Genomic DNA, 16,398 nt, shown 5'->3' on the forward strand with positions numbered 1-16,398 from the left:
GAATCCTGTTCTATTGGTAAGCTGACATGTTTGGCAGCAGACAATTTTGTAAGTGTGGGACAACTTGTTACAAAATTGGAAACTTTGATTAAGATGCATATTTGTATTTAAGGTATACATTTCCATCGTTTATAAAATGTAGTTATTTGTATGATTCTAACAGATACATAGTAAATAGGATTTTGTGGGTTACAGGTACAAGCACAGGTGTCTGACATTTTATCAATTAACTACGACAAAATCCCTGACAACATGAAATCACCTTATCGGCAATATAAATGAACACAAGGAGTGAAAGTGTGACCACAACCCTTTGCTCGATTCGACTTTTCTTACGCGTCTTTTATCACTTCAGAATGGAAAGAAGACTGATAAACTACACATATACATTCAAAAGACAGTGACGTACCAACGCACGTCTTGGATGACATCGCATGAATCCAATCTGGCAAATTAACCTTTATTTTCACCATTATTTTCTCAGAAATGGCAAGTATTATAATTGTTATGTCGTTAATCCGCAGTCAAACAAGACGAAACTACAGCGTAGATGAAACCTGACCCAGTACTCGCCACTTGCATTACTAGTTACATGACTTCACAAGTCTTAAATGAGGACATCGGAAGTCCAATATTCATGTGATATCAACAACAAACTCCTTTATAATGTTGTTGCAGAGAAATTTAATTATATTAAATGCAAGTCAGGTACTTTGTGTAAAAACCAGCAATCTGGTCAGTCTGATTTATCAAGGAGAGATCACGTGTCAACATGGTGGTCACGTGATACAACAATACTCCAAAAGTTGTTCTCGGAATATATAAATATGGAGAATTTAGTGTTCTTTCATTTTTGTATTTTTATTACAACCAGTATATGACTTTCATTTAATTTTTTCTTTCTTTCTCTACAACATTTGAAAAGGTGGGTTGTTAGATACTAGCAAAGCAAATCGCGAGTACCAGGTCACATTTCATCAACGACGTAGCTTTATCTCGTCTTTCAGCAGATTAAAGACATAACAATTTTACTACTCACAATTTCTGAGAAAATAAGTAATTTTCATATCGATTTCATGCATGTCTAGCAACGTTTAAAATTTGCTAGGCCATGCGTTAAGCTGCTACACTTCGTCACCACCATGTTGGCCTCTTGTGATGCTAGATTGGTTTTCATACCTTCCATGAAATGAAAGATACAGATACTGAGCTGACTTTGAAAATAAAAGTCTACTAGACGAATCTAATCCACTGGGTGTTTGGATTGACTCGGCATATATGTTTATTGCAAGCAACCAAATAATCCATACTGCACCGTCCAAATATTCTGGTTAGAACTTGATAAATTTAACTCACGATCAGTTTAGTTACGACTCCATTTTGTGACTGTTTCGAGCGTCAAGTGGTGGCAGAAAATTCCCGGGTTTTTCCCGACTTTCATTAATATTTGCAAAATTCTAGGACTTTTCACAGTCAGGAAAATAATTATCATTTCTCTCGACTTTTTCCTGATAGCATGGGAACCGTGTTGCATGATATCAGTTGAAGGAATGTTTTTTTTCTCTTAACTTCTGAATTAAGTACTTTCAGCTACTAGTGTTTATTAATTTCTTTCCTTCTGTAATATTTGCCTTTTCTTTAATATTTTCCATGATGCATCCAAGTTTGTTAATTCCAGCAACTTGTTTCCTAAACTATTTTGGGTTTGTCACTGTGACTGGCATAGTGTCAGGCGCAATATAGAAAGGATCTTCACATTGACAAAAGTCTGCTGGGCTTAGCTCAGCATACCATTTGTAGATAGCAAGTGGATCTCTCTCTTTGTTGTTTTTGTTTTCATACATCTTATAATTAATATCCCTGATGTCCGTGACATTGTCTCCTGTTCTTGTTTTTGTCTGCCTTTCATTGAGTTCAAGATACTTGAGGCCATTCACATCTTTCTTTAGTGTAACAAAACTCATTTCAGATTGTAATGTTGTCACTCCCCTCAAACCAAATAGCAAGGAGTTGTTAAACCACAGTGTGTTAACAATGGCTTCAGGTGTTTCCATCCCCATTAGTTTTTTTTCTATACAAGGCAGTTATTTCTTCATCTGTGAGAAGTTGACTCTGATTGGGTTTTTTCCTTTTCCTTTAGATCATAAATCTTTTTGCTTAGCCCAAAGAGCTTCCCTTGTTAATGCGAAATTTGTGCCTGTTCCTCTCATGACTGTACTTGCATATTTCTTGATTTTAAGGTGGTGATCAATGGAGCTGATGATGCTTCTTAAGCTGTTCGGTTCAAACTCAGATCCATCTTTTCTCCTAACACTAGGTATAAAACCAGACAGGTGTTGATCCAATTCAGGTGGGTGTATCTCGTGTAAATTTCTGAATTCATTTTTTGACTGCAAGAATTCTGTCACTAGCCTTACATCAAAAAGTGTCTTTTTTAAAGTACTTGCATTCCGCTTACTTTCTATCAATTTGAGTATACCATCAGGTACATGGTGTACAGATCTGTCTTCCCCAACAAGCTCACATTTGGACACAATGATCATTTTCATTTACAAATGTCTCAGCCATGTCTCTATCAAACTCTCCAATTAAGTCACAGTTTAGTAGATTAAATGCTGCTTCATCATCTTGCTCCTTATCTGATGTCATTGTTTTCTTTCTTCCAGAGTTGCAGTTTTTGATTTTTGCCAGAGGGAGAGACTGGAAACAGCAGTGTTGACATAGATGACAGCAGACGACACACGGTGAAACTCAATAATATTTAGTTCCTGGATTGAGTATGCCTTTTTGTTATTTTTGGTATAAAAATATTAGTTTTTATAAAAATATTTTACATGAAAATCATTTTTTTTGTCATTTTCTCCTTTTTAAATGTAGTATTCCAAGAAAATGAAATCCATGTTTAGAGAGTATAATAGTTATCAAAACATCATTTAGCATATTCATATGCCATGGGCAAATCACGATTTGATATAACAATACTATTGGTATAGCAACACTTCAAAGGCCATGTTATTTTTAATGTATGTGGTATATATATATATATATATATATATATATATATATATATATATATATATATATATATATATATATATAATACTTTTTAAGCATCTGTACAATATGAAGATATCTAATTATGGTGACATGCTGGCACAAATAAAGTTTTACAAAATGCATAAAAATTAAAACTACTTATGACAAAGGAAAGCTTTGTTAGATTCAGATGAATGATCAACATGAAATAAATAAATAATGTTCAAATTCAGCGTATAGAGTGCAGTGGCTATCTGTTTATGGTCAGAAATTTTTCCAATGTAACCACTATGAACATATAAACCCAATCTTTGCCAATATCCATGCCTCTTAAACTATTCTATAAACTCTTTTAATGAATATACAATCAAGAAAAATAAATAAAATTTTAATCAGGACCTACCCTCGTCCTTTTGACCTGAGATGAGACTTGACTTCCTCTACAAATGCCACTGGTGGTAGTCTTGCCATTTTTGTCATGGACTGTAAACAAGAAATAATAATCCCAATGGGCTTAAATAACAGTCAACATTTCACTATGCAGCATTCTGGAGTATTGCAAAAACATGACCCTGTGTAAACTATGCCCCAACCTTTATGTCATGTTGATTTTACCTATTTTTCTGCTGCCTGAGACAAATTATTTCCATAGATAAAGGAATAATTAATATATATGACTCCAGCTTCACAATCAAACTCATCCAAGATCATGATGGCATAAAACTATCTACCAAGTTTAATTGAAATCAGAATAGAAACAAGGTATCTAGAAACAGTGCAAGCTCAGTCAATCTGAGGCAAGATCACTTCATTAATATGAGCAGATCTTGCTTTTTAAACAACCTGTCTAAAACTATGATGATACAAGCTTACTAACCAAGTCTGAGCAAAATATAATATAACTTGAGTCTTCAGATTGGTAACAAACTTGATCTATGAGATACAAGATTACCTAACTGCAAACATGAGGAGATTTTGCTAATGATCCAATTCATCCAAAATCTTGAGGATATTGACTATTTAACAATTTGATCAAAAATACTGTCACTTGAGTGACTTAACAAATCAATCTAGATTACCTTAATAGTATGCACTGATCTAGGTAAGTATAAAAAAATGTCAGAGAATGTCATAAACCTATATTACAAGATATATCAAAATTTGTTGTTAAAAAAACAGTTGTTTCATTCAGATGAAATATCAGCAAAACTGCATGAGACCAAATCCAAAGTCTGATCATAAATGGGTCAGAAATAAGACCTCCCAAGTGGTAAAAAGATAAGTTAATCAGATTAAAAACCACCAAATTAATATTCCAGAATCGCACTCATTATCAAACTTGATATAATCTCATATTCCAAATCTAGATCAGATTCAAAATCATCTCATTAATAAACATGGATCTAGCTATCAAACTTATCTGAGACGCTGATGATAGCCATATTCCAAAACCATATTCCAACTTTGATTAAAATCGGACCAGACATATGACTTCCAGAGTGTTAAAAAAGCTTTGACAATAAGATGCAAGATCACATTGTTAATATGCATGTACCTCACTCTGACTCATCTGGGACTGAATCAGAATTATGGCCTCCAGACTGGTAACAATTGCTGATTGATGGATAGATTATCGACTGATAATAGATGGACAATAGGCCATACCATAAGATCCTTTGATCACATGTGAGATAAAAGCACATCAAGCATTCCTCTGATAGGATATATAGTAGTTAAATATTTTCATTGTCTGTTAATTTTCAATTTTCCATTACAGCTTGAATAAAATCATACTTTCTTCCAAAATTATAAGAATATGACTATCCAAAAATTTAAAATGTTCCAACTCCAAGTCATCTTCTCAATTACATCATATAAAAACATAAGGGGATGAAATTGTAGACATTATGATAAAGATGAAAAACTGATTATTTATTACTGTCATGCATTGTAGTACTGTAATATTCAAACTAGTAATTTTTTTACTTAAACTTTTAGGAAGAATACTTTGATCAATAGCATCTTCACCAAGATGATGGTTGAACTGGTATATGCATGACAAATTACTATTTACCAATTACCAGAAATAACTAAATGCTGATGTCAATCTAACTAAATTGCAGATTGGTCAATCTGATACCTAACTAGACAGGCCAAAGGTTTAACAGATCAAAAGTCCTTTATTTATTACGATACCTGGGTAAGTTTGAGGATGGCCATCTCGTTATACATCCGGCTATTTTCCTGCCCATGTTGTGTGCCCCTTTGTTTTTCATAGCCAGCCTCATTATAATAAGGTTCCGACACCAAGATCAGGCCTGTTAAAAAAGGATACTATTCATGAATGACACATATAGTATGCCAGGCAAAAGTTTATTTCACATGAAATCTGTGCACATTGTATACCTGATTTTCAATATGTGCACACAGCAAGAATATAAAATGGGTCTAAGATCACTCATCTCGATGACTATTGCCTAATAGTACAATTCAAAAGCAGCTGACTAAGAAATCTGGGTTAGGAGGCAGTCTGCTGACAAAATTACATCAAATTCTATTGCCTGGCTACGAAAACAGATCATAGAGGTTTCTATATTCTTTTCAGTATTATCTATATTTATTAATAGATCAACATCATGCCTGAAGTTTTCTGTCAACTTTGGTGAATATATGTTAAAGAGTTTTTGAGAAGTTGCTTGAAATTCTTTTTGACAAATATTTTTAGTAACTGTGGTGATTTCTGATAGTAAATCAGCATCAATGACACTACATGCTTCTTGTCAAATTCTGTTTAGTGGTTTTAAAGAAGTCTTTAAAATTGTTCAAGATTTTGTCATATTGCCACATTTGATGGTAAATCAACAACAATTTAACAAATTTGAAAGAATACATGCCTGGATGCTCTCTATAAAATGTAGTCAGTCTCAAGTGGATTTTGAAGAAAAAAAATTGGAACATTTGTTTTAAATTATAAAGTAATGACCTTCATATTTTAAGACAGATTGGCTTCATTTGTAAATGTATTAAGCAGCATCATGTCAGGAAGTTCTATGTAAAATTCTATGACATTCTCTTGAACACTTTCTTTTAAAGAAGTCATTTTGGAGTTGTTTTTTATTCACCAGCAGCCATATCTGGTGGCATAACAGGTTTTGTTTTTGTTGGGCTCTAGCAACACTTTTAACACATTATTGGCTATATCATGCCAATTAAATGGATATAAATGGCTTTCCCAAGGACAGGCCAAAGCAGCTGACCCAGTCTGGCCTGAGCAGGTACTGAACCCACAACCAAAGGATTACAATTTTGATGCTTTATCAACTGAACTTACTGAGCTACTGCAGCAACCCATTGGCAGAACAGTACCATTCTACAAATCTTAAAGGGGTTCCATGACAAGATGCTTTTATTAAATTTTCTGTTTAGCTGTTAAGTTCTTTAAAGGTTTTCCCTTTATCGAAATACCTGCCATATTTTGATGACAGTTGGGCATTATTTGCATAAATCTGACAGGCGTTCATGCCAGAATGCTTTCTTTAAAATGTGGTTAAATTCTGTTGCGCATTTCTTGAGAAATCATTTAAAAGGTTGTCTGTTCTAATAACAGTGGCCACATTTTATGACAGATTGGCATCATTTGTAGAAAAACTGATCAGCCTTGATACAAAGCTGCTTTTTGTCACATTAAGTCAAATTCTGTTTGATCGTTTTTGATAGGAATCAATCAAATGTCTACTTTTTAATGGTGAACTGGCATCACTTGTATGGTCTGGAAAAAATCTTCAAGACAGGATGCTCTCTATGAAATATGGTAAAATTCCAGCCAGTAGTTTTTGAGAAGATGTAGATAGTTTTATAATGGAAGCCATATTTGACGGCAGATCAGCAGCATCTGTAGAAAAACCGAAAGGCCTTCATACAAGAATTCTCTCTGTTAAATTTGGTTGATATTAGTTGTGTGATTTGTTTTCAAAGAAAATAGCTGCTGGATGATGAACGAATGACAATGAAGGATGTATGCATCATAAAAAAAGCTCACTTGATGCCATGTCCATTTATTTCTAAAACCCTAAATCGAAAATAATGTAGTCTCTTCCACTTAATAGATAATAATAAAGTATCTACATTTCAAAGTTATACATTGCAGCCTTGACTTCTCAAGTTCACTCTTCAGGAGAATAACCCCTGATTCTTACTCATTGAAATGTAACATAAGGTGATGATAATTTAAGTTTCACCAGATACCAATGAAGTAATAATGTAGCACACATAAAGTACCACAGTTTGTCTGTTCTTTGTTTCTCTTTCTTCAATAGGGTCTGGTGTAATGCATTTTAAAGAACAAATTTATAGAATATAGTCAGGGTTGTCTGAATTAATTTGCAAAGACTATGGACTAAAGTTTAAATGGGGAAGGCATTCTTGGATTAGAGTCTTCTGTCAGAAGAAATACAAGCTGTGAGGAGATTGTAACTGTCTCAGTCCAAGTCACCAGGATGTTTGACATTGATGCAATTGAGCAAAATTAAATGCATCTATGATAAACTTGATGAAATCAAGGATAGAACTGAAACCTATTGCATCTTTCAGTGAAAAGACCTTGCCAGGAATATGCACAGTTTTAATGGTAATCTGTATTTTTGTGGAAATTCCATAGAAACTGTGAAATACACAGCTCTCTGTTACATTCATGTTGATACTATGTTCCTGCTCAAATAAAGAAAAATGTGCATCAGACATAGTACCTTGTATGGAGACTAGAACCTGGAGAAGATTTGACTTGCTCATCCACATCTCATTGCCCTGAAAGTAAACAAAATAGATTATAAAACTGAGGCTCAAGTAAGCCTGAATTCATACCCTGGTGATAACTATCCAGTATCCAAATACAAGGTCAGCTGGCCAAGAAATATGAGTCAGTAGAATGCTTTCTGTAGAATTTCTTCAGTTTCAAGATTTCTTTATTTTTTTGTGTATTATTATTTATAATTTATGGCACAACATTATCATCTATCCAATACTAAAGGCCTATATGCTTTCTGTCAAATTGTGACAAAGAAGTTCAAATATTTGTCTATTTTTAGTATGGTGGACATATTTGGCAGTCAATTGGCACCACTTGTATAAATTTGAAAGCCCTTCAGGCCACAGTGATTTCTATCAAATTTAATTCAATTCTCTAGAGCATCTTGTAAGAAAGAGTTGTATCAACATTTTTTATTTTTTTGGCCATATTTTTTGTCAGATTGGCATAATTTGTACTAGACTGAAAGTTCGTAATGAAAGGTTGCCTTTTGTCAAATACAGTCCAATTCTGTTTAGCATCTTTTCAAAAGACAGTATTTAAATGTTTTGTTTTCGCAATGGCTGCATTTCTAATAGTCTAATTCTGTTCTGTGGTATCTGATAAGTTATCTTTTGAATATTTTTCTGTTTTCTTTAGTTGAATAAATAAGGAAGCCTTTTATGCCCAAATGCTTTAGGCCAAATTTCTGTCAAATTCTGTTCAGTGGTTTTTAAGAAGTCATTTAAAGGCATTTTTTTAGCAATGGTGACCATATTTGAGGACATCTTGGCATTACTGAATGGCATCCAGGCTAGGATGCTTTCTGTAAATTTTGGTCAAATTCTGTTTGGTGGTTTGAAAAAGCTGTTTAGAGATTCATATATATTTAGTAATGGTGGATACATCTGATGGCACAGTCTCAGCATCTGAAGAAATTTTAAAGACCTTTAGCCAAGCATTCTTTTTGTAAAATTCGGTCAAATTATTATGAGTAGTTTGAGAATAAGGTGATTTCTAGGTTGTTCTAGTTTCAGTAAAAACGCAACATATAATGGTGGATTGATATTATTTGTAGACATAAAAAACCTTTATGTTAGATTGCTTTCTGGCAAATTTGGCAAAATTCTGTTCAGTGGTGATTGAGAATGGCAGCCATATTGGATGATGAATCCTGTAGAGAAAATCCATGTTACTATGACCAGCCACTCAGGAGAAGTAGAGATAACAAATATTTTAATGTGGCCATTGTGGTACCATATTGCATGTTCAAATAACACTATTTTCATTCAGGACCAACAGGACTGATGGCAATATTGGATATTAGATAGTCACCATTTTCATTAAGGACCAAACAGATGTCATAAAAAGTCTTTTAGAGAAAATCCCATGTCGATAATTATCATCCACTCAGGAGAAGTTGCAATAAGATTTTTCACATGGTTACCATGGTGGCCATATTGGATGTTCAAGGAGCACTATTTTCTTTCAAGATCAATTAGACATCATAAGTATTTTTATTAGTGAAAAGCCCATGTCAATATGACCATCCATTCAGAAACAGTAGTCATAACATTATTTTCATGATGGCCACCATGGTGGCCATATTGTTTGTCAGATAAGCATCATTTTCATTAGGACCAAAGAGACAAGCAGAATAGCAATATAAAGATTTTAAAGCTACTCACCACAGCAACTATAATGACAGTCTGAGAGGCAATGTTTTGATTTAGGATCAACCAGACCCTGGGATCAATGTGTAAAGTTTCATAGCAATCCTCCCAGTAGTTTCATAATGGTCATAACTTAAGGTAATCAACAGCAGACAGACAGATGACAGACTATACTAAACATGCTGCTGCATAAGCTCTTCTGGTCTATGACGTGTGTAGCTAAACAGCCTCAAATGAACCATGCAGAAAGTAACATTATTGCGGTTCTACATTAACTAGTAGACACGTATATGCTCATCTATTTTTGGGACAAAGCTAGACTAGTAAGCCTAAAATGCAAACCCTAATACATACAAATGCAATGAATCTGTTTGTGATCTAAATAACTTTTCTTCAAAATGTATCAGCAGCATCTAAAATTAATTATTTCACATAACGACATCTAATTTTAGGTATTTTTCTGTGTGGTTACCTCAGCAGGAATGTGGCTCCAGTAGCAACCAGCAATATCTTGGTGCTGCCATTATAAATATTAAACTACAATGCGAGCACCCTCTTTGTCAATATATTACTTACACTGTTATATTGTACACTTACTCTGCCTGTCCATGTTCCAAGCAGGCTGATACAGACTTTACCATCGTCATACAGGTTTGGATTAAGCCTTTCAGAGCAGTATGACAGGTAGTGGAACAAAGGTGGTGCATTTGGATAGTTGCTAGGCAACTGGATATCAAAACAAAACAAGCCATCTTCATAGGGTGTTCTGGCTGGGCCAATTATCAGGGCAGAATACAGATCCTGTTGAAGGAAATAGAAGACACTGCACAGGTACTTAACACATTATCAAGCTAATAATGCTGCAAAAAATATAATATAGGAATATTTCCAATCTAAATAAAAGATGTAGAAGCAATGTTGCCAGCCCTAAAGAAGCAATGCATCATCAACTAAAGTATATGTCAACATGGTCATGTAAGCATTTACTTAAATTAAATATTAATTGTTGTTCTAAACTGTAATGCTAAAATACTTTTACCAAAGCCCATTCAATTCTGACAGTTGAATGCTTTGCACCTTAAGCATCAACAAAAACTTCCAAAAGAAAATTACTGATCACTACCTTTTACAATATAATCAGGTACTAAACTGGGTCAAGAAAAGAGGATGTCAGGTGTATCATAGCAAAAAGCAAAGAAATAGAAAGTTGTTTTCAACATATGCTGCTTTCTTTGTGACATAACAGCATGCAACATTTTTCAGTCTGGTTTGTACTAAACACACACTTAGGTTGACCTCATCCAAACATGTCTACATAATTTAACTTTGATTTTGCCATAACCTTCCAAAGAAATACAGATGTATGAGGATCCAAATAAGTGGAATTTTTTAAGTATTAATAAACAACTTCTAACAAATGACACACATTACTCAAATAGTTCTGAATGCCTACATGACCTGTATGACTTTTTACTATAATGCGAGTAGTGATGGGTGCACTGCACAGGGCCTGTACTCTACAAATGGCTAGAAAGGCATTTAATCTGAAGAACATCTGCTGAAAAACCAAAACTGGGAGAACACTGACATTTTGGAGCACTAACTCTTCTAACTGATGAAGCAGAATGATGAAATTCCAACTCGTTCTAAGTCTCACCAATAGATAGGTGCATGCTAACTGAAAAGCAATATTCCTGGGTAAAGTTCTGCTTTGGAAAGCAAATTTTGGCAGGCAGGTAATTGGGGCCCCATAACACTTCTAAGTGATAATGCAGAACATTTAAAATTAAACTCATTCAAAGTCTCATCAATATAGCTTCATGCCAAATATAGTTAAGTCCAAGAAAGCTTAGTAAAGTTATAATTTGGAAACCAAAGTCAGGAGGAAGGGCAATCAGGGGTAATAACACCTGCAAAAGATGATGTGAAATGCTGGAAATCAAACCATTCAAGTCTCATCAGTATGAATCTACATGCCAAATTCTCAATGAAATGCAGTAAAGCTTAGTAAAGTTATGCTATGGACATCAAAGTAAGGATTATGGTAATCATGGGCAATGACCCCTTTAAATGATGTTGTGGAATACTGAAAATTGATTCACTCAAGGTCTTATCTGTCTGAAGCCGCATGCCAACTCTGTCTGAAATCAAACAAATTTGTTCAATTTATTAAAATGAAGTCAGGAGAAAGATCAATCAGGGGCCATAACTTTTGAGAATGAGAATCATCTCGTAAAAGGCAGATGTTCGTCTATTTGAAAATATTTATACCAAATTGCATCAGAAAATGTTGAATAGTTCTGAAACTATAAAAATCTGGTTAAGTGTCATGGGACATAACTCTATCCAAAATGGAGATCATGAGAAAATAATCACTACCTCAAACAAACAACTGTTTAAATATACAACCATGTCTACAGCAGCCACCCATCGGAAAAGGCAAAGGTGGCCATTGTATACAGGTGACCTCTGAAGGCAGGTTCAGCCCTCAAACCTGGTTCATGACAAATTTATGCACTATGAACCAAATAGCAATAACATTATTAGTAATAGTATTAACATCATTATTTCACATGTATTATTATTAGCAGTAGTAGTATGCTACCAAGATATATGTATTTATATATGTAGCAAAAATCAACAAAACTAAAACTGTGTACATACATTCATTTATACATCTTTCTCATTATGATAACACTTTTATCTCATTATCATTAGAAACAGCTCCTACATAAAATTACTAATTGACAGCTTACCTGTGATTGTGAAACACACAAAAGACTTTTTTTTTAAGGCAGTTGGTATAATTAGGCATGAAAATGAATGTTCATACTTTACACAATTTATGGATGAAAATGATGCTCAAACTCACAGAGATCAAATATAGTCCGCTTCTGTTTGCAACCTTCCATGGCTAGGGAATGAATAAAGCTTCCTGGAGCTATTGTTAGTAGCACCTAAACCATTTATTCTAGTTTCTTCTTACCCTTCTCACCACATATTTGATATGGACATTTATGTTGAGGTGAAGGGTCAGAGTTTATTGCCTATCAAAAAGTTGGAATTCACAACACAGCCAGATTCATCAAGTAGAGAGAGCACATGTCAATCAGTAGTCGCATAATAAAACAAAACTATCACTGACAAGTACTCTATTCTTGATGAATCTGATTTTATTCAAATTTCTTAAACAGTGACAGGATTCTGGTCATTGTTCTTGTGATAAATAAATCAAGAATTATTTTTCTTTTCATTCTTTTACACACACAATAGGACTTTCATTTAGTATTTTAAAATGTATGTACAACAAGATTGGAAAGGGATTTATTGACGATATCATGTGATAACTGAATCTCTGATGTCACTGAGATGAAAGTTGCAAGATTTTTGTAGTCATGTGCCAAGCAATGCAAATGGCATGTACCTGGTCATATTTCATCAATGCTGTAGTTTTGTCACATCTGTTTGCAGATTAAATATGTATTGATTATAATACTCTCAATTTCTTCAAACAATTATTTTCCTATTGATTTCATGCAGGTAACATCATTTAAGTTTGCTAGGCCTGCTTATAAGCAGCTACACTATACCGCCAATACATTGAGGTGGCGAATTCCAATTTTCTGATAGGCAATTGACTCTTGCCCTACAACCCAACATAAATATCCAAATATAAATAATGGGGTGGGATGGGCACGAGGAAACTCAGATTACTAAATTGTAAGGGATATCACTAGTGCAGGGTACCTCCTGTAAGGATAAAAACTGCCTTGTTTTCAATGCTGAAATGTTGACATCTTAGAGTTTTATGGATTATAAATTAACAACAAATGGGGTGAGAAGGGTCAGAGAAAACTCTGATTACTAAATATGAAACATTTAAACACAGATTCAAATAAAATACCTTTAAATATACCATGTATTGCTCATCAAACAAAATAAGTTTAACTTACATAATTGGAGATGTCACTGCTGATGTGCTATAATGACCATGGAAGGCAGGGTGAAACCAAACCATGGTTAAGAAACACATGGCTGCTGATTGCAGAAGACAAGTGGCTGCTGATTACATGCCATTTATATGGAAAATTTGCTGGGGCTAAATAAAAATAGCCATTGTGATCAGGTGAGCACTAAACTCAGGTGACCATTAGGACTTTAACTATTTGTAGAGGACCATTCAAAATTTCAGAATCATTCCTGATTTGATTATTTAGCAAATGAAAATCCAACATACTAGATGCCCCCACTGTTATGGTTCTACTTTACAGTAATGTAATTTACTTAAGATTTGACTTTTAAAGAGAAAGAATTTCCACAGTTTTCTCTCTGGTAATCATTGGTATTTAAAAAAGACTATATTTTAGATACTGTAAAATGAAGTTTAAGTTTCTTTTATTTTGGTGCAAGATTGATGCACATAATTTGGGTTGCAAATGCAAACAACTTCATCTTATACATGTCCCTCTTTCAAAAGTACATGATAACTGTTTAACAGAAGCTACATCAATAAGCTGGCTGCTTTCTAGCTGTAGTCTATTGGTTCATGAGTCTTTTTAAAGGAACCTGTCTTATAAAAGGAAGAAGAACCAGTCAGCTTTCAGTGACAAAGGTGAACTAACAATGGTGACATATCAGATGTTGGACCTTTTTCTGCTGAATTATCCCCAAGGTGACACTATGGAAACTGTCCTGCTTTGATCCAATAGTAGGATTCTAACCCACAACCTTTTGGCTGCTAGTCCTGTGTGCAAACCGCTGAGCCACCATTACTCCTGCCATCATTAGTCACCTCTTTCAACATGCAAGAGATCCAACTGGACCTAGTCAACATCACTGATATTAAAAAAGTGGAGGATATATTAAAATCACAACCAGCAGATAAAGCAAAAGTGCCCCTTCAATCAGGAAGAAGCTGATACTATTTAACTCAATGGTCATGTAAATGTCATGAAGTGATAACATTTTTGAGTGAAAATAATATTAAATTGCTTTTTTCACGTCACTGTAAATTCATAAACTAACCAGCCTGTCTTCATACCCCTTGACTAGAATTCCTTCTGGAAGACTGGACTGTAGAAGCAGCACCTAGGTATAAAGCAAATATATAACTTCAAAATATATCAACACTTATTTCAAATTTTCTGGACAAAAAGTCACAGAAGAACAGGATTATGATAAAACTAAAGTTGGGGAAAAAAAAAGACAATTACTTTATACATAAAACACAAAATGAATGTCAAAAACACAAGAAATTACAGTGGTTCCCCTCTTGAACAGCCCCCTAACCAGCAGCCATCTGCTTCTTACGGCCAGAAGCCATTGGCACTGATGAGTTTGTGTTCAAAAGTAACCCTCAAGAATGGCCACCCCTCTAACGCAACCAGAAGCCAGCATGTTAATACAAAAATGTAAAATGTTCCCCTCACAAGCAGACACTTTTTATTTCAAAAGTGTCTAAAACCAATAATTGGTTCATATCGTACGGCAAGTAATCAGATTATCTCTACCATTGATACCTGTCTCCCAATGTCAGGATTCCATTACTGAAAGAAGTAATGGCTAAAGTACATGTAACATTAAAATTAATATATCATTATCTATAAAAGCCGATGTTTACAGGAAATGGGCTCAAAAGTGTTTTGGGCTTCAAACATTGTCGAGTTCTTCTCTTTGATGATTAAAACAGGATGTAATTGTCAAGATTATGACATGGTCAGCATAGGCTAAATATAGATTTTGTGAATTAACACACAGAGAGAAATGAACCTTGAACAAAAAAGGGTACCAGACAAAGACAAAAAAAATCAAGTGACAACAGATATATGCATCCTTTATAAAGAACGCATTTCATCCACTCTACAAAAGTTTCGTCTGCATAATCAAATCGCATCCAGTTAGCAACATCTGAATAAATCATTACCAAACATGAACATGTCATCACATAAATGGAGAAATATTACTTTAAAAGAAAGTTGCTGATTCTACTCGATGATATCAGAGATAGAGGTGGGGGAAACTTGCCTAACACATTTATGTAGAAAAGACTAGAATAAAACAATTTTATGTAGAAAAGACTAGAATAAAACAATTTTATGTTGAAAAGACTCAAATAAAACAATTTTATGTTGAAAAGACTCAAATAAAACAATTTTATGTTGAAAAGACTCGAATAAACAGCGTTGTAACCGAGGATGAGATCATTCAGCAGCATTGGTAAAATGGAGCAAATGGAAAGAAAATGATATATGTAGCAAGATCTAAATCACATTTTTGAATAGCTTTGCAATGTGCATGACAACAATACCTGCTCACATATCATGCTTACTTCAAGAATAAATATTAATGTATATTCAGTTGAAATAAGTTTATTCTTAAGACAAGAAGAACCTTTTAAAAATTAATGTTACTTTTAAACAAAGATATTAAATGCTTTAAAGTATAAAGCTTTCTTACTATGTACATTACATATACTTCTCATGAAAATGTATCCCCCTCTGGAAAGGCAACAGGTCTTATGAGGCCACTTTCCCGGTGCAGAAGGGGTGGCCGTATAAGAAGGGGATAACTGTATTGCTCTAATTTTTCAACATTTTTAACAGATATTTTATCTTATTTCACTTCCTGACAACAAAGTCTGGTGATAATTCAAAATCCAAATCAAACTTTCGAGCAAATAATAGGTTCCAAAGAACTCTATACTTTACCTGCATACAATGCCTAATGCATGTTACATGCTCTTAACAGATCTTAAATACAAAATCTTACTCATGTTTGACATAAAATCTTACTGTTTCACATCAAACTGTACCGCTGCCATTAGACACAAAATCATACCACTGTTTCAACATAAAATTTTACCAGTTTCTACATCAAATCGTGACACCTTTTAAACATAAAATTTTA

General features: G+C 34.0%; 1 protein-coding gene across 1 annotated transcript in view; it reads right to left on the reverse strand.

Annotated features, from left to right (window-relative positions):
• LOC149802844 ((E3-independent) E2 ubiquitin-conjugating enzyme UBE2O-like) overlaps positions 1 to 16,398 on the reverse strand; it is a 100,828-nt gene that overhangs the window by 8,767 nt on the left and 75,663 nt on the right. The window contains exons 16-20 of the mRNA XM_089952299.1: positions 14,518 to 14,580; positions 10,090 to 10,293; positions 7,782 to 7,839; positions 5,233 to 5,354; positions 3,440 to 3,519 (exon numbers count right to left, since the gene is read on the reverse strand). Of these exons, the coding sequence (XP_089808425.1) occupies positions 3,440 to 3,519; positions 5,233 to 5,354; positions 7,782 to 7,839; positions 10,090 to 10,293; positions 14,518 to 14,580 (527 nt within the window). The remainder of the gene's footprint in view (positions 1 to 3,439; positions 3,520 to 5,232; positions 5,355 to 7,781; positions 7,840 to 10,089; positions 10,294 to 14,517; positions 14,581 to 16,398) is intronic.

The sequence above is a fragment of the Sinohyriopsis cumingii genome, chromosome 3 (assembly GCF_028554795.1).
Source record: "Sinohyriopsis cumingii isolate HCF-2022 chromosome 3, ASM2855479v2, whole genome shotgun sequence".
Taxonomy (NCBI): domain Eukaryota; kingdom Metazoa; phylum Mollusca; class Bivalvia; order Unionida; family Unionidae; genus Sinohyriopsis; species Sinohyriopsis cumingii.